Raw genomic sequence first — 24,203 nt, 5'->3', positions numbered from 1 at the left:
GGGGCCGGAAGTGACGGAGGGGCCCCGGCGAGGAAAGAGGAAGCACTTTCCCCGCCCGCCTCTTCTCGACCCAGGCCGAAAGGGGCGTGGCCGGAAGTGACGGAACTGGGAGGCGACGCGGCTGGGGATGAGAAGGGCGGGAATTTCGACTTTGGAGGCTGGAAGGCGGAAGGAAGTGGCGAGAGAAGCCCCGAGAAGCCCCGGCCTCTCTCTCGGTCGAGGTGAGCCCCCCCACCATATAAATGGAAATAAATAATAAGTGACCAGTAATAATCACAATAATAATAATAATAATAATAATAATATAACGTTGATGTCGGAAGCTGGTGGTTGCTTTGTTTTATCTATCTATCTATCTATCTATCTATCTATCTATCTATTTCATCACTAAATTTGCATGCCTCCATTGACCCAAAGATGACAGGGCGGCTCACAACATGAAAACACAGAATATATAAAAAAAAGCATCAATGAAGGCGAGGATTTCCTCCCCACCCCAAGCAGTTCAAATTACTTGTCTAACAAATTAACCCAGAAAGCTTAACGTTATTGTCTTAACACAAGCGATATTTTGTTAATATAGATGATAGTATCTGTATTATTGTGGGGAAAAACAAAAAAAATTCCTTCCAGTAGCACCTTAAAGACCAACTAAGTCAGTTCTTGGTATGAGCTTTCGTGTGCATGCACACTTCTTTCTTGTGGGGAAAGTCACATTACTGTACATGTATTGCCTGAACGCAGCCAGCCTAAATTTTTCATAACGATGCCATTGGTATTCAGGTTGCTTTGCTACTTCTAGACTACTCCTCAATCACATTTTTGGGGGGGTGTTGTACCTTTGCGTGCAAAAATTACATCTCATGAATCACATACAAGAGGAAACGGAGGGCAGGGGAGTGTGATCAGTTATTTACTACCTTGCAGACATATTCCTCAGATTGAACATTGCAATTCTACCATCATTTTCTACATATTTATTATCACAGTTGCTTTGACGTGAATGATATAAATTTGATAGAATTGACACTAGGGTAGAAGGGGAAAATGAGCACTACACTAAACCAATATTTTTACAGCTGACAATGAGGATCTCCCAGATCTTAGACATAGTATAATGTCTATTTATTTTTTTCAGTTAGGTTTCTATGAAATGGACAAAGCTGCAGGTGACTTAAAACTGGATCTTCACAATGGATGCGAATCCTTGCAGATACATGTAGAAGTTCATCAAAAATCAAACAGGTTGGTGTAAAAATTTCCATTTCATCCTCACAGCAGAATGTCATGTGCTGCAGCAGGGGGGGGGGGGACACAAACAATAAGTCCCAGAAGCTGACTAGACATGGTGGGGCTCAAAACCATGTGTAGATCTCATCCACACTGTATAAAAGGTTTAGAAAAAAAACAGCCTTATTTCTTAATGAAGTTGTTGCAAGTTCTGTGAGTTGCCTTATACAGATCATTGGTCCCTCTATCCCCCAACACTTCAAGATAACTTTCAGAGATACTGAAAATTGCACATAGGACCTTCATGCAACGTCAATGTTCTGCCACAGAACTTTGCTATCTCCCACATTCTAAATATTAAGGAAATTGTATTTTCAGGAGGAGAATCAGTTACGTTGGTAACTTTTCTTACTTTTGTATACTTGTGGCTAAAAAGCGTATTTTCACCTGTGCCCATTTGGCTGATGGCAGGGGACCTTTCCTCTGTACAGTTACAGTGAAGCTTAGTGCATGAGGTTTAGGCAGGTAGATTTTGTTTTATTTTTTCATCTTTCTGCAGGCCCTTCAGCTGAGAGCAGCTTGCTCAATCCCTTGTAGGATACCATAATCAAGAGTGTGAGGGTTCGCTGCTGGGCATACTTTTCACAGCCTCCGAGTGGGTGGGGTCTCCTTGCACCGGGTCTTTTCTAGCTGTAATGGTTATCCCTGAAGTTATGATGTTTTTCTCTTTTACCCAGCACTGCAAAGAAAGAGGATATCAAACTTGGTGTCTTAAAACTACTAGAAAGGCATCCTGTTGTCTTTGGTGATTACAAATGGACTGAGTTTGATGATTATTTCCTGACAAATAATGTGCAGTCCATTGCAGTTGTGGACACAGAGCTAAAGTTGAAGGAAAGACAGGTATTACCTTATGGCTTACCTTATTCAAAACTTATTGGGGGAGGTGGAAGGCTGCAGCTTGTTACTATTAAATACAATCATGAAAGTGGAAGTAACATCCACTACAATTGCTGTTAAGTGCATTTGTTTGGATCATGAATGCTTTCTGCAATCCAAATTGCCCCGTATTGTTGTTTCCCCTTTTCCAACTGCTACTTGCATGTATAGATGAGGGCTTATTTGCTATAATTCATGGCAAGTTTAGTTAGACTAGGCCAGACTCCTTTGAAAACCACCTCAGACAATTTTTACCACCACTTGAGAAACTGGACACTTTACCTTGCTTTAACAAAAGTTATCTTAAAAGATGTATCCAGGTTGCTTGCCAGAGAGTTCTCATGTGGTTTTTCCTCTTCATAACAGGCAATAAATCTGAGTAAGTGCAGCCTTTCCATCCACATTTTTCATCTCGGTGAAGAAGGGCCCAGTGCTGAAAATCTGGAGGCAGAGGATGAGAATATTGTTGCAGCTAATCATTGGGTGTTACCAGCAGGTATTTTAAAATTATTTATAGTTTTTAAGATTGTCCTGATGGGGTTGGAACAGCATAGGATTAGAATGTAGTAGTCAAGGGGAAGTAAAAGGATGGTTTGATTATTTATGTGGGCAGGGACAGATTTAGATTAAAACTGTGAGAGCAAGCAAGACATTGAAAACAGCATAGAACACTAAATTAGAGCACACTGGTCCTGCCACTTACTTGTAATGGGGGTTTGAGCCCCATGTTGGGTAAAAGATTCCTGCATTATGGGGGTTGGACTAGATCAGGGGTTGGCAAGGTTTCCCTCGCTTGGGCTGGTTCACTCCAGCGGAGATCCCTCCGTGGGCCGGATTGCGGGCGCGTGTGAGTATGCAAACCCACGATTTCTGGCGTCTGCGCATGCGTAGACACAATTTCCAGCATTGCGGAAATGAGTCCCTGTGCCATGCTGCGCCAGGGACTCAGTTCGGGGGCAGCTCGTGGTCCAGTTAAACGACCCCCTCAGGCTGCTTGTGGCCCATGCCTTAGGTTGCCTACCCCTGGACTAGATTATCCTAGTGGTCCCTTCCAACTTTATGATTCCACGATTGCAGCTATGTATGAAAATAAATGAAGAGCGAGAGGAGTCCTAGATCTCACACAAACTTCCCAGAGCCCAATAAGCAAAGTGGAGGGCTCAGAAAGTTCTTTCCATGACTTGACCCAAATCACCACGTGATTAGATTGCAGATGGGGAATCTTTGACCCTCTGGATGTTGCTGGACCACAACTCCTGTCATCACTACCCATTGGTCATGCTGGCTGGGGCTGATGGGAGCTGGAGTCCAGCAACATTTGGAAGGGAACAGGTCCCACACCAAGGATGAAATGCATCATGTTGTCTTAACTGGAATAAGAAATATGTGATCCTATGTATGTGTTCATTATGTTCAGTGCAAAGAATACAGCACTATCTTATTAAGTTCCCAGCTAAGTTGGTGTAATTCATTAAGTAGCAAATGGGTTGTTGGGTTTCAAAATGATATTTTGATTAGCAAAACCACACATTGGAAATGATGTATAATTGTTCTATGTTTCAGTTGAATTCCATGGTCTATGGGAGAGCCTTATTTATGATGCTGAGATAAAATCAGATGTAAGTTGAAAGTATTAAGTTTTTATCTGGGATATAAACGGTTCTTCATTGTAAACTTTCACTGCACTAGATGAGTTGTCCATTCTTACTCAGGCTTGTGTCAAGTTCAGAAGCAGTTTGTTTTTTATAAAAAAATTATTAGTTTTCAATTACAGTCCAATAATAGTCTCATTATAACAGTACCAATTTATAATACAATTATTGATACCAATCGTTCAAATACCCAGTTATATAATTTAGATAAAGTGTCCCCCTGCATGATAGATTTGATGATTTTCTTTATTTCTGCATTCCAAAATCTTATTAATTTCAGTTACATTCTGGTCATAATAATAATCCCTTAGACAACAACTGTAATAGTCATAATTTCTATTTGTGTTGACACATTAAATGATTTATAAAACTACAAGTTAGGAACTCAGACTATATCCTTGTTCTTCCTGTGTGGCAATTATTCTTTCTGTGGTGTTTCTTCGTGTCCTTGTAAGATGTTATATCTTTCTTTCCACCGATTGTTGCTGTTATCCGTCATGCCCTAGGCAGTGCTGATATCCTATTGTTGTTCCAGAAATGTCTCCATCGCTCCATCCCATGCTTCGTTGTTTTGCTACTCTAACAGCTGCAAAAGTCACTCTATCCCAGTAGATAATGTTTTTCACCATTTTTCCTCTCAGCCTGGGAAGAAGAGCGGTCTGTCGAACTGTAGATGACTCAGTAAAGAACCTTATCCGTTCCTTTGCAGTTCACAGACTCCTTTCATCCTTCCTTCCAAGTGAAGATATATGAGCAATTATACTTGCAATTAAATTAAATTCCAAGTCCTTTTAGCATTACTCAGTTCACTCCGTAAATAATAAAAGATGGGGAAGAGTCAGCTTGAAGTTTTCATCGTAAACCTTTTGCAAAATACAGCTCCCTCCATTTTTCCTTTTCTTACACATACAGTTCCGTTTGATGCTATATTACATATTTATAATCCAATTTCTTCCATCCTTGCTTGTACAAATATAATCTGAACTAACATTCAGAGGAGCGTTGCCTAATCATAAATGTAGAGAATAAAACTTTAAATAAAGAAACCGTAGGCTCCACTCCCACACCTTTTGCACCAAATGAGGTCTTATCTCAAGTTCAAACCTTAAAGTTCTTGCAGTTGGTTTGTGCAGTTTGTGATCTCATCTCTTATAGCATGCCCCTGTACTTTAGTTCAATTAAGCTCTAATTAATAGGAGAACCTCTGCTTCTTAATGGAGGTGTCAGAGGGTTTTCAGCAGGCAAAGTGCTTTTGCACTGGGCATCCAATGCTGGAGCGAGAGCCAGGTACCGAGATGAATTGCGAGTGAAGCCTATTCCCTGGAGGGAATTTGTAAGGACTATTACCCTCAATAATCCCTTTTTTTTCTTTGCCAACAATCTCCCACTGTCATGGAGGCTGCCTCCATTAAGGCAGAGTGGTTCAGAAGCAGTTTAGATTGGTTTGGTTTGGACTGCAAGGAGTGACCACAAGGAGTTTTGCAGCTTTCAGTGCCATTTTTTGTTAACTGCAGCTTGTCATTTCATCCAAACCAGGACAGAAATTTCCCTACCACCATAGAAAATGAGTTTATCACACCTGCATGTGACAGATAATCCACCCATTTAAAAAACAAAAAATGTGATTGGAAAATACAGCTTTAAGGGCTGCTCCTGGAAAAACTGCTTTAAAAAAAAAAAAAAAAAAATTAAATCACATCACATAAATTCCGAATTACAAAGCCGAATTTTAAATTTTCGTTGGGGGGACCCATATTTCAAGATCCGAAGGGGGATTCTGATCATCTTCTTGCTGCTGTGTTAATGTCCAAATCAGTCCAAACAAAGTTCATAATTCTATCCAATCTTATCTTGCTGTTTCCACTTCACGTCTTGTTCATATATTTTCTTTTTTTTCCTTATGATCTCTTCTGATAGTCTCCTTAAGCCGATAAACACCAATAATAATAATAATCCTGTGTGAATTTTCCGTTCTTCCAATCCTCAAATCGAGATGGTTTCCATATATCATCTCCTTCATAGATAACATCACTCTTTCCATCATAATCTCGCAAAACTGTCACTCTTAAGCCCCTCTGAGGAGTTTAAACCACAATATATAAACAGCTCTATTTCTCTCTTTGTCCTCCCAGACTCAAGACCTCCGACAGAACTTCCCAATATGGCGACGGCATTTTTAACTGTGTCATTCCAAAGCTCTTATACATTCCACACTCTTCTTAAAACATGCTTTGGTTCGAAGGTTTATCTCCACACAGCCTTAAATCCACAGCTTAAGTCCTTAAAACGACATTTCTGACATTTCTGACTCGTGAAGGGAGGGCATTCTTGTTTAATCATATAAGGAAAGAAAGGAAAGTTTTCCCCCCCTCCCCCACCAGTCATTTGCCATACCGTGTCTTGGCGTATCTTCTCATGTTTTATTCTTTTCTTGTTTTATTAGAGATCTCTTCTGTCAGCAGTCTTTACTCCCCCTTCTTCTTTGAAATATGTGCATTCGCTCCATCCAAATTGTTTCTTTTGAAGTTCTTGCAGCTAGTGGTGCGAATCAGGCAAGGGCACAGCAGGCAAGGGCAGTCCCCCCCCACCATCCTGGGGGGGGGGGTTAGGGAGGCTAATTACTCCCATCATAGCCCCCAAATTACCTCGTGTGGGTCGGAGAGATGTTATTGTCAGCCATCTTCCGATGCGCCCCCTAGTGGCCCCCCGCTCCTGGAAAAACTGCTTCTGTTACTGGACCAGTTTTGTTATTTAGTTGCATTTCCTCTCCTTGTTTCTTTCCCTTCTGATTCTATGGATTTTAAATTTCTCCAAGCTGCTTGTAGTGGGGCTATTTATGTACAGATCGCTCTGCATAGGTTTATGCAAATGAGAAATATAAGTAGTTTTGCATAATTCTTAAACATTCTCGCTGTTTGTTGAGGATTTATGCTTCCTTTAGGGTCCCCATTAGTTTTAAACACCTGTAGATTGCATTTAATGAGTTTCCAAAAGGATCCTCACCTGTCCTGTTCTGTCCCCTCTCCTTCTCTGCTGTAATAGTCAGTGTTCCTGTACCACTTGGAAATAGCCCCTTGGTCTCCATATGTTGATCTTTCATCTTGAGGACTGGAGTAGCTAACAGTGCAATGCTCTCTCTATATATGCAGGTATAGGATCACAGTTTAAAGTTGCACTATTGATGGGAAGTGTGAAAAGTAGGAAGTCCATTCCGGAGGCGGCGCGAACGGTAATGGCTGCCCTTTCCTAACCGGGAGAGGGAAGCTACGCTGGAAAAGGGTCGTCCGCTACGGCGAAGCGGAGACCCATTCTGGAAAACCGCAGGCAGCGGAAGCCTGCGGTCTCGGGACCCGGCGGGCGCCAGGAGCTACCCCCGAAACGTTGAGGGAACCCCGTAAGGGGCTCCGGATCGCAGAGGGGGTAGCGGCGCTGTGGGTCTATGCGCATTCAGCGGAGCGAAGCCGCGCTGCCGTTGCCGGTGAGCGCCGACCTTTCTTCCTTCAACACAAGATTCTAAAACGCAACAACCCGTGAGTAATTGAGGACTTTACTAAATTTCGGGACTAAAAATATTGAAAATAAGCTGAAAGCGGAGAGACGAGGAAAAGGAAGTCCGTCCTCCGCAGCCATTGACTTTTAAAGCAAAGAGCAGGAGGAGTGGAGGCATAGAGAGAACTTTTGACAGCTCAGATTGAGCACCCGCAGAAATTACTTTTCCCTTTAAAGACTGTAAGCAATTGATTTTTGGACTTTTATTAGGACTTATATACTCCTTTCTTTGTGGATTACAATTCTGTTTAAGAAGCCCAGGTGTCAGAACTGCCTGAGCAGCAGAACTGTCAGACTGCAAATTTGGATACATTCTATTTAAACTTTGAGACAGTCTGAGGGAGCTCAGAATGGTTACGTTCTTGCATTTTGGAACTCCAGTAAGCACAACTTGAAATATTGTGGCAAACCTAAAACCAACTCTGCTAAAACTACTCTTGTGAAGATCCCTAAGTATTGGTTCAGATTTCGTACGTGGAATGGACTCTTCTTCCTAGGACATTTTATGCTCCCCCTAGAGGATTGAGGATTTACAACAAAAACATTGTTTTACTTTCTATTTCCCGGCCCTCTGTTTGATTGCTACCACCTGGGCCGTAGCTTTCCCATGGGAACGACTCAGCTTGACCTTGACTGCTAGATAACTTTGGAATGAGTGGCGCAAAAAGAAAGGGATTAAGAACCAGACAAACAACTCTGACAACCGTAACTGCAGCCTCACAAGCACGCAGATCATCTGTGCCCACTTTGCCCTCGGAGGAAAAAGCTACCTCCCTGTCACAGGCAGGGGAGGAAGAAACTGAGGATTTACAACTAGAGGAGATGGCCTCAGGAGGATCTGGTTCTGTATTAGAGAGAATTCTTGAGAAATTGGAGTCTCTGGAGAGGAAAGTTGACCAACAAACTGCGAAAATTGACCTTAATACAGAAACTTTAAACAAATTATCTGGGCAAGTTGCACAGAATGCACAAGCAATCGGACAACTGAAGGAGGCTGCAGGTGAAAATCAGAAACTGGCCGAAGAGACCAGCCAAAGAGTGGGAGAGTTGGAAAAAGAAGTAAGGCCGCTCAGTAAGCAGGTTGGGGAACACCAGACCTATCTCTCCATGTTGGAACTTCGGAACAGGGAGATTAATTTAAGGATAAGATCGATACCAGAAGTGGAAGAAGGTAATCTAGCTGAGTTTCTGACCAAAGAATTCTCCAAGTTCTGGGGTCTAGAGGAGGAAGACTTTAAAATTGTGTCAGCCTTCAGACTTGGAAGACTTACAAAGAGAGAAAGGCCCAGAGACTGTTTGATTACGTTGAGATCAAAGGAGGAAAGGGACAAGATTTTGGGCCTGCACTACGGAAGCTCCTTGAACATTTCGGACAAAAGAATTGAGATTTTTAAGGACATTCCTAAACAGCTGTTGGATCTTAGATCTGAATATTTGGACTTAGTAAAACTGCTGAGAAGCAACTCAATCATCTTTAGGTGGGATTTTCCCCAAGGACTATCTTTTACCTTTAGAGGGAAGAAGATTAAAATTAGAACTTTGGAAGATAGGGACAAGTTTTTGACTGCCTACGGAGAGGACCTTCATAAAGGACTTGAACTACCCTCAGGGCCTGAACCACCACAGGTGCCTGTACCTCAGAACCCTGAAGACTCACAGAACAAAATACCATCCCAAGGAAACTAAACAGATCTATCCAGGATGTCTCTGCAACTTTTAAGTTGGAATATAAATGGCTGCAACAGCCCGGAAAAAAGGAAGAAAATCTTTCACATATTAAAAAAGGAGCAACTAGACATTACTTGTTTACAAGAAACACATGTGACTAGGCTCCACAGAAAAATATTGGTAAATAAAAGGTTAGGCCAAGAATTTATATCTTCGGACTTAGTTAAGAAGAGAGGAGTGGTGATATATGCAAAGGAGAGCCTCTCACCAAAATTTCTATTTAAAGATGAACATGGAAGAATTTTGGCAATTGAAATACAGCACCAAGGAGAGAAAATTTTGATATTAGGAATCTACGCTCCAAATGAAGGGAAATCAGAATTCTACAAGAAGTTGCATGAGATTATGCTGGATTATCTGGACTATGATAACATCATTATGATGGGAGATATGAATGGGATCGTTTCTACAAACATGGATAGGTCACAAAGCCAAAAGGTTACTAAAGAAGGCAGACTACCAAAGACCTTTTTTGAAATGACAGACAACATGGACTGGATTGATATATGGAGGACAAAGAACCCCTTAGGGAAAGAAGGAACATTTTTCTCTGAAGCCCAACTGACTTGGACAAGAATTGACCAAATATGGATTTCTAGAGGTCTGGCTCCTAAGGTGAAGAAAGTGGAAATCTGCCCAAAGACCTGCTCCGATCATAACGCGTTGAAAATGGACATGACATTATTACCAACCGGCTCCTTTAGATGGAAGATGAATGACAACTTGTTTAGAGATCAGGAGATTATTAAGAAGGCCAAAAAAACAATAAAGGACTATTTTGAGATAAACTTGAACACTGCTGTGGAAAAAAGAACAATCTGGGACGCAAGCAAAGCTGTGATGAGAGGGTTCTTGATACAACAGAACGCCATAAAGAAAAGACTACAAAATGAGAAAAAGGACAAGATTTTGGGGAAAATTAAAGAGTTAGAGAAGAAACTAAGAGTAAACCCGAAGTCACAGCCGATTTTGAGAGAAATTAAACTTCATCAGGCACAATATTCCAAACTGATAAATCAGGAAATAGAATGGAAGATTAAATCAATGAAACAAAAAACATTTGAATCGGCTAATAAATGTGGGAAACTGCTGGCTTGGCAGTTGAAGAAGAGACAAAAGCTGAATATAGTAACAAATTTGGAAATAGAAGGAAGGAATATTCAGAACCCGGCGGAAATCAGAAAATGTTTCCAGAAATATTTTAAGAAATTATACACTCAAGGGCCACAAAAGGAGGAAGAGATTGCAAAATTTTTGGAGAAAAATGGACTTAAAAAACTATCACAAGAAAATAGATCACTCCTGAATAGTAAAATAACACGACTAGAGATAGAACAGGCCATTCAGAATATGAAGTTGGGCAAGTCTCCAGGGCCAGATGGCTTGACCTCCAAGTACTATAAGACATTAAGTGACTATTTGATTCAACCACTGATGGAGGTCAGCAATGAAATTATGGAGGGAAAGAAGGCGCCTGAATCGTGGAAGGAAGCCTTTATCACATTGATACCAAAGTCAGAAACTGAAAAGACACAACTTAAGAACTACCGTCCCATCTCCCTTTTAAATGTGGACTACAAAATATTTGCTGACGTTTTGGCAGGAAGACTCAAAAGAGTTTTAAATGAGATAATTCATAAAGACCAGGCAGGCTTTCTCCCAGGAAGACATTTATTTGCTAATACAAGGAACATTATTGACATTTTGGAACTTTTGCAAACAAATATTAACACTAAAGCAGTTCTAATTTTTATAGATGCGGAGAAGGCCTTCGATAATATTTCTTGGAAATTTATGAAGGGGAATTTAAAAGAAATGGGAGTGGGGCGGGGTTTTGAAAATGGGATTGACGCGATTTATTCAGAACAAAAGGCAAAACTGATAGTCAACAATGTGGTTACAGAAGAGTTTAAGATTGAAAAAGGGACACGACAAGGCTGCCCGATTTCCCCCTTGCTGTTTATTTCTGTCCTGGAGGTGCTCTTGAACTTGATTAGAGGGGACCGGTTGGTGCAAGGGATTCAGATCGGAGCGAAACAATATAAGCTTAAAGCTTTTGCAGATGACCTTGCTTTGACATTGCAAGAGCCAGAATCTAGTACAAAAAGAGTGTTACAATTGATTCAGGACTTTGGTCGGGTAGCGGGCTTTAAACTAAACAAACAGAAAACTAAGGTGTTGGGAAAAAACTTGACAGATGCAGAGTCAGAACGGTTTCAGAGAGAAACAGAACTAACTGTGGTTAAAAAAGTAAAGTACCTAGGGGTAAACATAACAGCAAAAAATCTGAGTCTATTTAAGGATAATTATGAAAAATGTTGGTCTGAAATTAAGAGAGACTTGGACAGTTGGTCAAAATTGAAGCTTTCTTTGTTAGGCCGAATTGCTGCTATTAAGATGAATGTATTGCCTAAGATGTTGTTTTTGTTTCAAACATTGCAAATTGTGGATAAGACGGAGTGCTTCAGGAAGTGGCAGAGAGATATTTCTAAATTTGTCTGGCAGGGCAAAAAGCCCAGAATTAAGTTTAAGATATTAACTGATGCGAAAGAAAGAGGGGGCTTTGCCCTGCCAGACTTAAGGTTGTACTACGAAGCCGCAGCTTTCTGCTGGCTAAAAGACTGGCTACTTCTAGAGGACACTGACGTGTTAGATTTAGAAGGTTTTAACAATGCATTTGGCTGGCATGCATACTTATGGTATGACAAAGTTAAGATCAATAAGGCCTTTAAGAACCATATTGTCAGGAAAGCAGTGTTTAATGTCTGGACAAAATACAAAGACCTATTGGAAAATAAAACTCCAAGATGGCTATCACCTCTGGAGGCTAAGGCCCGAAAAAGACCCAATATGGAGGCCAAATGGCCGAAATATTGGGAAATAATAGAGAAAGAGGGCAACAATTGGAAATTGCAGAGTTTGGAAAAAATGAAAGACAAAGTGCGAGACTGGTTACATTACGCTCAGATTCAAGAAATTTTTAAAAAGGATAAAAAGTTAGGATTCCAGGTGGAGAAATCGAAGTTGGAAACAGAATTGTTAGAACCTAAGACTAAAGTACTCTCAAGAATGTATAACTTGCTGTTGAAATGGAATACACAAGATGAAATGGTTAAGTCGGCCATGATAAAGTGGGCACAGGATATTGGGCATAATATTATGTTTGAGGATTGGGAAAGGTTGTGGACCACGGGGATGAACTTCACGGCATGTAATGCTCTGAAGGAAAATGTAATGAAAATGATATATAGGTGGTACATGACCCCAGTTAAACTAGCCAAAATATGCCATGTGCCAGACAATAAATGTTGGAAATGTAAGGAAAATGAAGGAACATTCTTTCACCTCTGGTGGACTTGTCCCAGGGTGAAGGTCTTCTGGGAAATGATATATAATGAGCTGAAAAAGGTATTTAAGTATACCTTCCTTAAGAAACCAGAGGCCTTCCTCCTGGGCATTGTCGGCCAGATGGTGCCAAAGAAGGACCGAACATTCTTTTTGTACGCAACAGCAGCAGCAAGGATACTTATCGCCAAGAAGTGGAAAACTCAAGATCTACCCACTCTGGAAGAATGGCAGATGCAGCTGATGGACTATATGCAACTGGCTGAGATGACTGGCAGAATTCGAGACCTGGGAGAAGAGAGGGTTGAAGAAGATTGGAGGAAATTTAAGACTTATTTACAAAAATATTGTGACTTGGTGGAATGTTAAGTAGGATGTTTGATCATAAATAATTGGCCACCACAAAATCGGATTGAAATGGGATGTAAAGTGAGATTAAGAGAAATTAATTTACAGAGGATTATATTTAAATAAGTGGTTATAAAATTTGCAAATTAGATGATAAATTGCTGGGAAAAATTTATGATGATGAAAATGGCAGCGGGAGATGTGAGGAAGTCCAAAGAAGTCATGAAACTCTGTTGAGATAAAAGAAAGGTTGTTTATCTTTGTACTTTATTTTGTAAAAACCCCTAATAAAAATTTATTAAAAAAAAAAAAAGAAAAGTAGGAAGTCCAGGCGGCACTGGGGATGCTGAGCAACTTAATAAGTTATGCTTTTGTTTTAAATTCTGTGCTATCCATAAGTTGACTAGTATAAAACTTTGCAGGCTAGCAACTTTTTACTGGCTGGAAAACGAGACTTGAGTATGGAATCTCTATCTTCTTACTAGCCTGTCCGCTGTTTAGACTCCTACATAGCTGGGCATGGATCCCACTGCATTAACATAGCAATTGAACAATATTTTTGTTATGCACAAGTTAATTGATTAGGTATATTGGTTCAAAGTGTCCAACTTGTTTGCTGGTGTGCAGGAAAAAGTCTTGCAAGATCCTTACACAGTTAATCATGGTAAATGAGAATTGTCTGTGACTCTTCCAAGGAACAAAGTCTTCTGAACACGATTGTTTTCCGAAAGGGATGCAATATTACATTAATATTTCAACAGACTGTTTTAGGAATGTCTTCCAGAAAAGACACAAGACATTAACAGCAAACAAAAAACAAAACAAATAGTGGAAATGAATGTTTGTGCAAGCGTCATGTAAATATATTGGAAATTCCAGAGGTAGCAGGATATCTGACAAATTTCACAGCTATAGGTGTTAGTTTTTATTGCCTACTGATCTTGAAAGTCTTTTGTTATTTGCCTACAAATACAATACTGAGTTCTGATGTTCCAATGTGGTGGTTACTGTTCACACCTCCTTTTTGCCATCATTGAGAAAAAGAGAGTGCTTCATTTTTAAAAAACAACTGACTAATTTAGTTATAATGTGGAATTTTATTTCTCCCCCCCCACCCCTTTCTCTCTCTCTGCTCAATTAGCTATTAGATTATGTGACTACAACATTACTGTTCTCTGACAGAAATGTCAACAGCAACTTGATATCGTGGAATAGAGTTGTTCTGCTGCATGGTAAAGTTTAAATTTTACTGTTTTATACAGGGCTGAAGTACTTATAACCTTTATATAGCACCCTTAAAGTGTTGAAAGTACTTCACCTGTCTTGGCTTCATTCGTATGTGACACATAGCCATGGTTTACTTTAACCATGGTTTGTGGTTGTTGAACCAAATCACAAGTTAGTGTATATTTTAATGTACGAAACGAGTCTTAAAATACTAGACAGAAGTAAATTGCTTCAGTTTCATCAAACATGTGAAGCATGCAAAGGCCAATACCTCACTTTAGTTGGAGATGATGATTAAACTTGTTAGCCCCTGCTTTTGGGGGGGGGGGGCAAAAAGTAACTCAAAATTAGGTATGTGTTCAATACTTAAGTTTTCTGTACTTTAATTGCAGGTCCTCCAGGAACTGGTAAAACTTCGCTATGTAAAGCACTGGCCCAGAAGTTGTCTATTAGACTTTCTCATAGGTAATTCAGATAACTAGTTGGTATCTTAAAAATTAAAATAGTACCTAGTCTAAGAGCTCTGCTTTTCAAAAGTAGACTATTCCTGTGCTATGCAGCTCCTTTCCATTTTCCTGTGACTTGCAGGAGAGAATTTTCCAGCAGATTGTTCCTCGGACATCTTCCTTCTGTTTTGTGCCTCTTCACCGGCAAGATGAACTCTTGGATGGAAGAAATTAAAAGCAATGCTATACTTTTGTATTAGAAAGTGAGAAAATAAAATATTATGCCCCAAAGTAATTGAAATAACTTAGCTATTGAAATTCTAAATTATTTAACAAATAATGATAGGTTGAGCACTTTTTATAATGACAAGTTGGGCACGTTTTCAGTGGGGATCTAAGAACATACCTAGGTGCTTGCAGCTTTAATGGGAAAGTTAACGGGCTGGATCATGCTGCGTGAACTTAGATTTCACCAGGGTCCTTGGGGAAATGCCCTTACGGATAAGGTGGAAACATAGGAAGTTGTCCTGTGCTGTCAGAGCATTTGTTCGCCTCACTCAGCATTGTTGACAGTGACTCCCCAGCATTGCAGACTCCCCGCTCTGCCTACAGATGCCACTGAGGACTGACCCAGGGACTGTTTGCAAGTGGAGCATCAGGCTGCAGCCCTTGCCCTCGACTTAATTTCACTTTCTGCACGGTTATGACTGCACTTCTGGACTTTTCCCTTTGAGCTATATGAGCACCAGCAGCATTAATGATTCTCCTGCTTTTACTGAGGTGATTTGTCACTTAAATTTTAGATATCGCTATGGACAGCTGATAGAGATAAACAGCCATAGCCTCTTCTCCAAGTGGTTTTCTGAGGTAAGTATTTATGCAACATTCTTAGCAGTTTTGTGATTCGGAGAATGTTTCCTGCCTATGAAGTGGTTTAAAGATGCTGTCGAATTTGTCCAGTAGCTAGGGTTCTTATGCTGTGTTTTAGCACATGGTTCTTTTTACTTTTTGGTGTAAAAGTAAATACTGTCTCCATGAAAATAATGTTCTCCAGTACAGCCCTTTAGACAAAATGAAGTGGATTGTGGAGATTGTACAAAAAGAGAGCGACCTCACGCGACAATGCACAGTAAGAAAAATTGCAGAGGCTTAATAAGTGGAGTGAATGGCTAACCCTCCTATTAGCACGGGAACCCTATTCTTTCTCCAGCCTTCTGCTTCTTGCACCACCAGGATATCTCTGCAACATGTACTTGGTCTATGGCAGCAATTGACAACCTTTTAGGTCACATTTGGATTTCTGAGAAAGTGCCATGGATACTACTCCCTCTAGTCGCTGCTCTTCCCCTTCCCTCGCTTGGATCAGGCCTCTCTGAGAGACAGAAAACATGCACACACAACATTTTATTTAAAAAACCACATTTCTAAATATATTGACAAAGTTGTGTCAAAGTATATAAAGCAAAATTATTAATTATAACAGATATGCAATGATTGTGCATTACTTAGATTGGTGACCATGAGTAAAATGTATTTTGTATCAGTAACAATAAGTATTTATAGGAATTTTTAGGAAGGGGGTGAGGAGGAGAAGAAGGAAGAAAATAAAATGTGTACTTCATGCACGCCAACTGTGCTGTAAGCTTTGGGTTCTGTTCTACCATATACCTCATTATTTGTGTAATCAATAAAGACACATTGGGCTACATAAAAATTCTCATGTTTCTTTTGACCTCTTGCTTCTTTAATTTTTGCGACAATTTTTCCAGTAACACTGTTTGGCAAATTGCTGGTCCATGAGTAACAACTGTAACGATTTCCATGTCCTGACAATAATTGTTCTTGCAGTGGTTAATAGATGTATTATGAGTTCGTTGTTCTAATTTGCAACATTTTGTGGTTCTACAAGTTCAGTAGTGCTAGTCAGGGGGACTCTCTGCCTTGTAATCAAAGGTATTTCCGTAAATACAAGGGATCTGTGTAAAGCCTGGAACCAATAGAACTACTCAGAATCCTGAAAAGCACATAGAGCTGAAAAAGGAAGTGGGAAAGAGTGTCCGCCTTCCAGCTTCCTTTGGTGCTATGTTCTTTTCCAGGAAGAAAAAGTTAACAGCCTTCACCACCTTATATCTGGTGAGGGAGAGGTTTTATGGCTGATTTAGCATATTGTCTAAGACTGCAATTCTGTACTTGCTTACCTGGGAATGAGTCCAACTGAACACAGTGGATTGTGGTGCTAGAAGAGGAACAAAGCAGGAAACCTATCTTACCTTCTCCTAAAACCACAGAGAAGGAACTACAATGGGAACAAATCAGCAATTCTGCCTGATGCTCCCTGTTAGCAAAAAAATGTTTGTTCATTCTAAGCCAGATGGGGAACACTGTGTGTACAGTCTCACCTGCAAATTCCATGAGTATCCTCTGCCGCCTAGGCTTCTTGGAGGAGGAAGGCCCCATCTGCCACGTGGCCCTGCACCCTGCTAGAATGTTAACATCCCTTTTCAGGTTCTCCATCATCCCCACCAAGGGAGGTCGAGCCCACAGGTCAAGAACAGTTCTCTTTCTGCTGCCGGTGTAGCTGTTGCCCATGTTTGGTCACCAGAGGGGATTGGGAAAGTGCCAAATGGCAAGACTGGGAGAGCAGAAAGAAATGCATTATTTTATACACATCCATTTTTTTTCTCAGAGTGGCAAACTGGTTACCAAAATGTTCCAGAAGATTCAAGAATTAATTGATGATAAAGATGCCCTTGTATTTGTACTGATCGATGAGGTATGACCACAGCATCATTTTAAATGTTAAAACATTGGCTGCATTACATTTCTGGGTCATGGTGGGAGATAAAATGACAGAAGGGGCAATTTTGATTGGAAAGAAGATTATCATATTATTTTAGCATAACTATTTTTAGTCCCTTTTTACATTTATGATAATGGTGTTTGAGAGTTGCTGTAGATGGCAACTTAGTTTAGGAAAGTCCTAAATGTGACTGACTGAGTTGTTTTGCATGGATGCCTCCTGAATGTAGGACAGAGTAGCTGTACACACATTAAATACATGTGCTACAGTGATTACTGTTCCTAAAAATCTGTGAGAGAGCTAGTTTTGTTTGTTTGTTTTTGTTTAAGGTGGAAAGTCTCACAGCAGCACGTAGTGCTTTTCGGGCAGGGACAGAACCTTCTGATGCCATCCGGGTTGTAAATGCAGTCTTGACACAAATTGATCAGATCAAAAGGTAACAAACTACATTTATAACTTTTTCTGGAAGGGTATAAATTGCCTAGGAGCAACTGAAAGGCACAAAAGCAAAGGAGCTACTTTACAAGATCTGATTAGTAGATCCTAATAAGGCAATGTTTATATCCTCCCATCTGGCATAAAATATGATCAGATGATATTTGCCATTCTTACAGGATAATTGCCCCATCCAGGTTTCATTGGAAAGCGTCCAGATTCATTTGTCCAGTTCTGAGTGGGTCCCTTTAGTTGTTGAGGCAGTAGGTATCCCTACAACACTGCAGTCCCAGTGTCCTTTGGAATCCTCTAAATCTCAACTTTCACCTTTTAGATTCAAAGCATGTTCTTAGCTATTGTAGTCGCAGAGTGGCACGGCAAAAATTTCAGATTAAATCCTTCAGGTGCAGTCACCAGCCATGTACCCAGGAGGCTATCAATGCAAATGTAACTGACAGTGGAAACTTTCAAGTGTTGAACCTATGAAATGAGTGTTACAACATCTGTGTGTGTTTCTTAAAGGTATCCTAATGTAGTTATCTTGACGACTTCAAATATCACGGAGAAAATTGATATGGCCTTTGTGGACAGAGCAGATATCAAGCAATACATTGGCCCACCTTCTGCTGAAGCAGTGTTCAAAATATATCTTTCTTGCTTGGAGGAACTAATGAAGGTAAACTCTCAGAAGCTCTTATCATCCACATTGTATCAAATCCTTAGAGGCACGACTGGCATCCTAGAATTCCAACAATATGTTAGAACGTGGGCCCTCACAGTAGAACGCTGTGGATGTGTGTTAGGATATAGTTCCAGTCCACCTTTAGAACAGATGTGTGGATTGTTGTATGTCACACGTCTGTTTACTTCCAGCACAGTCTGCTGGGAACTTCCGTTGTATATTGCTTTTGCTATGCTGCTGTTTGCTTGGACACAAAGGGAAGCAGACAAATTTATCAAATCAAATTTATTTATTTACGGCTATTAGCCCATAAAATATGTACAAACCTAAAAGCACAGAAACATAAAAACCAATACATCTAACAACAGAAGGGGAACACCACGATGCAAGGGTGGGTCATTGAGCAGTGACAAATAACAGCTTGGGGCCCGGAAAAATCCAAGGGACGGTTCACAGAAAAAGGAGAACTGGAGACGAGATCCGTCATGCACTCTCATCATAACTGTCCGATTAGTTTTTGTTGTTGATGTTGTTTTTTGGTGGTTTTTGTGTGTGAGATAACCGCATTCAGGAATCTCGCCACCTGCAGAGTTACAGAAGGATCTGTATCCTGCAAAAGCAGTGCGGCATGTGACTCAACAGGCCTGCCAACCAAGCGCAGTAAAGCAGGACCCAGGAATTTAGTCCTGGCTATGCTATGTAAGGGACAGTTGAACATTATATGTGGAAGAGATTCAACTGTTTTCCCGTCACACTCGCATAGCGGAGACACCAAACCCTTGGAAAATCTGTGGCTCAGCAGGTTCGATGGAAAAACATTGAACCTTGCACGAATAAATGCAAGTCGGTGTGGTACAGATGAAAGAGATGACATATATGATGGAAGGCCAAGTGGTGGGGTTATTCCATGATACCTGGGGGAGCAGACACCCCCACCCCTGGAGAGGTTGTGTTGATTTTCAATGTCTGCTAATCTTTGCTCGATAAGGCTTTTGGCTGAGCGTAGGTTCATCTTTAAGGAGTCTGCTGGGGAAATTCCGATGCTCAGAAGTTTGGCATGGATTTTTCCTACCCACGGATTAACAAAGTCATCCCGCCAGAGGCACTGAAAGAGGTAATGGTCGGGAAGCCTATGCCAGCTGGACAGCCAGTAGCCAAAGACTCGCTTCCAGATGACAGTCTCCAATGATGCAGTCCTTAGCTCCAGATGTATGGCTGCATTGCTCACACACATAGGGAGTTTCAGGAGGCGACGGAGAAACTGATTCTGCAATGTCCCCAGCGATGTTAAATTGGACCCTGGGGCCCAGAGTGGGGCAGCATAACAGAGGGTGGAAACCACTTTTGCGTGGTACACCTTCAATGCAGAAGGGATGTGGGAGGCTCCGTCGACCGCAAAAAATTGGAGTAGAGTGTAAAGTATTGTTTTCCCTTTGTTCAGTAAATACTGTATCTGTGGCTTCCAGGGGAAGCAGACATGTTTCTCCTTTGTTCCTGATGCTGAATAAATGCCTGTAAATATGCTTACATATGGGACACGGGTGGCGCTGTGGGTTAAACCACAGAGCCTAGGACTTGCCAGTCACAAGGTTGGCAGTTCGAATCCCCGCAACGGGGTGAACTCCCGTTGCTCGGTCCCTGCTCCTGCCCACCTAGCAGTTCGGAAGCACTTCGAATTGCAAGTAGATATATAGGTACCACACCGGCAGGAAGGTAAATTGCATTTCCGTGCGCTGCTCTGGTTTGCCAGAAGTGGCTTAGTCCTGCTGGCCACATGACCCGGAAGCTGTATGCCGGCTCCCTCGGCCAATACAGTGAGATGAGTGCCGCAACCCCAGAGTCGGCCACGCCTGGACTTAATGGTCAGGGGTCCCTTTACTTTTACTTATGCTTACATATGCCACCGTCCGCCACTTCCATTGTGAAAAGTTATTCACTCTGCTGATTAGAGCGTTCTCAGTCTCTGAAGGCTTTTGAGGCTCGAGTCGCTGATAGATGCTGTTCTGAGAACCGGAGTTCGCCCGGCTGCTGGCCGGCGGCTGGAGCCAGCTGGGGGCCTGCCAAATGCCCCCGTCTCCCTGGATGCAGCCCAAAAGAGATGCCCTCTTTGCTTAAGCAGGAGGCAGCCCCAAGTCAGTGCAGGGGGGGGTGTCGGTGAGGCCTGCCTCCTCTAGCAAGTGACAGTGTGGTCAGGCTGGCTCTGCTTGGCTGTGAGAGAAGGTGGGGTTTGCTGAGCTGTCCGCTTGGGTGCCCAGGCTTTCTCCACCTCCCATCCAGCTATAAAGGGAGGGCTATCTTGTGGTCACCTGCCACCTTCTGAGGAAAGGAGGAGAAAAGGACTGGGCAGCTGCTGAAGCTCAGCAGAGCCAAGAGGAAAATCCATGGGGCACCTCAACTCTCTCCCTTTTTCTCAGTCCTGGAATAGGGAATTCATTGTTCCTTTTGAATGAGCAACCTGACCCTTAAAGGAAATGGAACACATTCCTTCTCTTCTCTCCACCCCACAGGAGCCCAGAGCATCTGTTTCACAGCAGAGGGAGGGAGGCATGAGCAGTTCGTTTCTGCCACTTTTCAGGGTTTAAAAAAACCCTGTTTCTCCATACCTTGGTGTTTGCATACCTTGAGTATGTTTGTTCCTGTTGTTGCTTTTCTGCTTACAGATGTTTATCGTTGTTCCGTCATTTACCTCTGAATGCTCATTATGTTACTTACCTGCACTAGATATTGGTGAGCTACTAGCAGACAGCATGTGGGGAGTTTTTTAAAATAAAAAATAGAATTTGTTTTTTGGTTGTAACCAGGGCCCCCAAGGTGGTATACAAAACATTCAAACAAACCAGATTGAGAAAAGAAGTGTGTGTGTGTGTGTGTGTGTGTGTGTGTGTGTGTGTAAGCAAAACTCTGAAGAGTGGAATAACCTCCACAATCTGCAAATCATTAAGAGCTGTGGAATAGACATGGTTTTTACTTCCCACCTGAAGGTGAACCCGGGTGAGGCCAGTCTCACCTCCCTTGGGAGGGAGTTTCACAGTTGGGAGTGATGCTGTGTGTTCCCCCCAACCTTTGTTATGCTTTGAGTAGTAATGCGCTTGTGAGATTTATACATTTCTTACAGATAAGATCTTTTTTCTCCCAAGTGCCAGATAATATATCCTCGACAGCAGCTGCTGACACTCCGTGAGCTGGAGGTGATTGGTTATTTAGACAGTGATGTGTCAAAACTGAGTCTCATATTGAGAGAAATTTCAAGGTAGGATTCCTGGTTTCATTTAATCTGTCTTTTAATTTTACCCTCACATATAAAGTGAAGGTTGTGGTTCTTCACTTACTCTCCCATGAAATCAAATGCTTGTGTTTTCAGAATACAGGCCATGAGAAATTCTCCTCTGCTGTTTCTTGATGGATCTATGCAGGTTTAGTACTTTTGGTGGGGGGTAAATTAAGCAAATAATGTTGCTTCTAATAGGGTAATAAAATTCCCTGATTTTTAATGAGCTTTTTGCTAGAGGAAAACTATTATAACTTAGTGCAGCACTGAAAATGCAAGTCCTTATGGCAAGTATGAATTGTGTCCAGGTGAACCAGAAGGGGGAAGCCTTTCCAAAGGGAAATTAACTGGTCGTCTTCTTACACCTGTGGTCAACATAGGTATGTGGGCCACTGCATTTTATGGTCTAGGACAGGCTTCCTCAACCTCGGCCCTCCAGATGTTTTTGGCCTACAACTCCCATGATCCCTAGCTAGCAGGACCAGTGCTCAGGGATGATGGGAATTGTAGTCTCAAAACATCTGGAGGGCCGAGGCTGAGGAAGCCTGGTCTAGGAGCTTCTGTGATCTAAGGCTAGTTCTGTCCTTTTTCTTGATATTTCATCACTCTCTTTCTCAGGGAAAGTAGATTTGTTTTGTGGTGTTTGAATAACTTTCTGAAATAATTAATAAACGTTCAATAGTGAGCAAGAGTTGCTGAGCTTTATCTGCAAAATGCCTTTCCTTGTCACAAAGTAAATTACAAGAATAACAAAAGGAAGACATTTTTTCTCTTTAAAAAGTATACCAGCTTTTCATGTCAAATACATCAAGGCATATACCTACAAAAAAAGCAATGGAAGAAGTCATCCTGGTTCTGGACAAGGCTTAGAACTCCTCCCCACTCCCAACATCTAAATATCAGCATACAGGGAAATTTCTGTAGGAAAACTGAGTTCCCACCTGCAATCTGAACAAGTACAGTCTTACTTACCTCACCCGCTCTTTGTGAGAACTAGGTCTAAGGGAGACTCAATTCTGAACACCACAGCTGCTGACTACCAACAACAAGAGATGCTGTAGAAATTACCAGTCTCGTATCCTAATTTTGCTATTCATAGCACACTTAGCACTTCCTTAGGTGCTTGTATTTGTGAACGTGAGCCCGACGCCTCTCCTGCTTCTGTATTAATACAGGAAAAGTGAAGGACTGAGCGGCCGTGTTTTAAGGAAACTTCCCTTTCTGGCACATGCACTTTACATTCAGGTAAGGCCCTGCTCCTTGTTCTTGTTACTGCAGGGGTGGGCTGTGGTCGTTTGCTGGCTTCCTCTGACCCAGGTAAAAGGTAAAGGTAAAGGTACCCCTGCCCGTACGGGCCAGTCTTGCCAGACTCTGGGGTTGTGCGCCCATCTCACTCAAGAGGCCAGGGGCCAGCGCTGTCCGGAGACACTTCCGGGTCACGTGGCCAGCGTGACATCGCTGCTCTGGCGAGCCAGAGCTGCACACGGAAACGCCGTTTACCTTCCCGCTGGTGAGCGGTCCCTATTTATCTACTTGCACCCGGAGGTGCTTTCGAACTGCTAGGTTGGCAGGCGCTGGGACCAAGCAGCGGGAGCGCACCCCACCACAGGGATTCGAACCGCCGACCTTTCGATCGGCAAGTCCTAGGCGCTGAGGCTTTAACCCACAGCGCCACCTGCGTCCCTGACCCAGGTACTTGGTGCCAACAGCACCTACTCTTTGTTGACCCATTTCAGGCTTCTGTATATGCCTTTTGGAACTTGCTCTAATGTATTTATTGCCCATGGGCTTTCCCCCAGTTTTGATGAAATTTAGCAATTCACCTTCTGCTTGTAAAATGCTGGTGCCATGGGGCCAGTCCCTCCCTCTCTTATGTGGTGGATACACTTACCTTGACACTGGTTTTACTTATATTTTTTTATTCTAGTCACCTAACGTCACAACGACAGCTTTCCTTCAAGCCTTGTCACTTGTGGTGGACAAGCAATTTGAAGAAAGAGCAAAACTTGCAGACTGCGTTTGACATTCTCCTTCCTCCTCCAGTGCTTGACTTCCATTAGTTACTCTGTTGTATTGTCTTTCTGCATGATTGTTAGGACTTATTAAGGAACCTGTAAAAACCTGAATAAGAAGAAGTAGGGAAATGTATAGTTTTTTCAATGATATGTTTCCAAATGCAGTTTAGGCATAGAGACGTTATATACATTGAAGAGCTTTATTTCATTTGAGCTGTAAACCTGATTAATTCCTAAAAATAACTATCTTTGTCACTGTTCATGTACATTTTTTAAAGCTGTATCGGAAATTCTGCACTTTGTGTACCTGTAATTTGTATCATTTTCTGGTATTTTTCTGAACTAGAATATTGTCAACAACAACAACAAAAAAAAACAATACTGCCGAAACAGATGTGCTGATTATGGGTGAGATCCAGCTTAGTCTTTCAGTCTATTCTTTTGACCCACAAGATGAAATTCAGTGCAAGTAAAGTACATTAAAAGCACAGAGAGTAATAGGACAGATCATAAGACTAGGCATGTTTCTGACTTTTGTC

At 41.7% G+C, this 24,203-nt stretch overlaps 1 protein-coding gene across 4 annotated transcripts; it reads left to right on the top strand.

The window, feature by feature from the left end:
* Positions 1-96: 96 nt before the first annotated feature.
* Positions 97-24,054, top strand: TRIP13 (thyroid hormone receptor interactor 13). 4 transcript variants are annotated; one of them, XM_083709535.1, is made up of 14 exons: positions 97-221; positions 1,143-1,245; positions 1,968-2,133; positions 2,536-2,665; positions 3,733-3,788; positions 13,933-14,023; positions 14,411-14,483; positions 15,268-15,331; positions 17,151-17,237; positions 17,594-17,700; positions 18,222-18,375; positions 21,519-21,631; positions 22,825-22,894; positions 23,577-24,054. In XM_083709535.1, the coding sequence occupies exons 1-14, from the start codon at positions 128-130 to the stop codon at positions 23,670-23,672; spliced, it is 1,404 nt and encodes a 467-aa protein (XP_083565661.1). In that variant the 5' UTR covers positions 97-127; the 3' UTR covers positions 23,673-24,054. The 4 variants fall into 4 exon arrangements, with proteins under 4 accessions (XP_083565661.1, XP_083565660.1, XP_083565663.1 ...); XM_083709534.1 differs by lacking the exon at positions 23,577-24,054 and adding an exon at positions 23,342-23,523 and having other exon boundaries at positions 22,825-22,966; XM_083709537.1 differs by having other exon boundaries at positions 100-221; positions 1,139-1,245.
* Positions 24,055-24,203: the final 149 nt, after the last annotated feature.

Source organism: Podarcis gaigeae (genome assembly GCF_964106915.1).
Source record: "Podarcis gaigeae genome assembly, chromosome: 13".
NCBI lineage: Eukaryota > Metazoa > Chordata > Lepidosauria > Squamata > Lacertidae > Podarcis > Podarcis gaigeae.
Note: the sequence above shows the minus strand (reverse complement) of the source record. Positions and strands in the feature narration are given on the sequence as shown.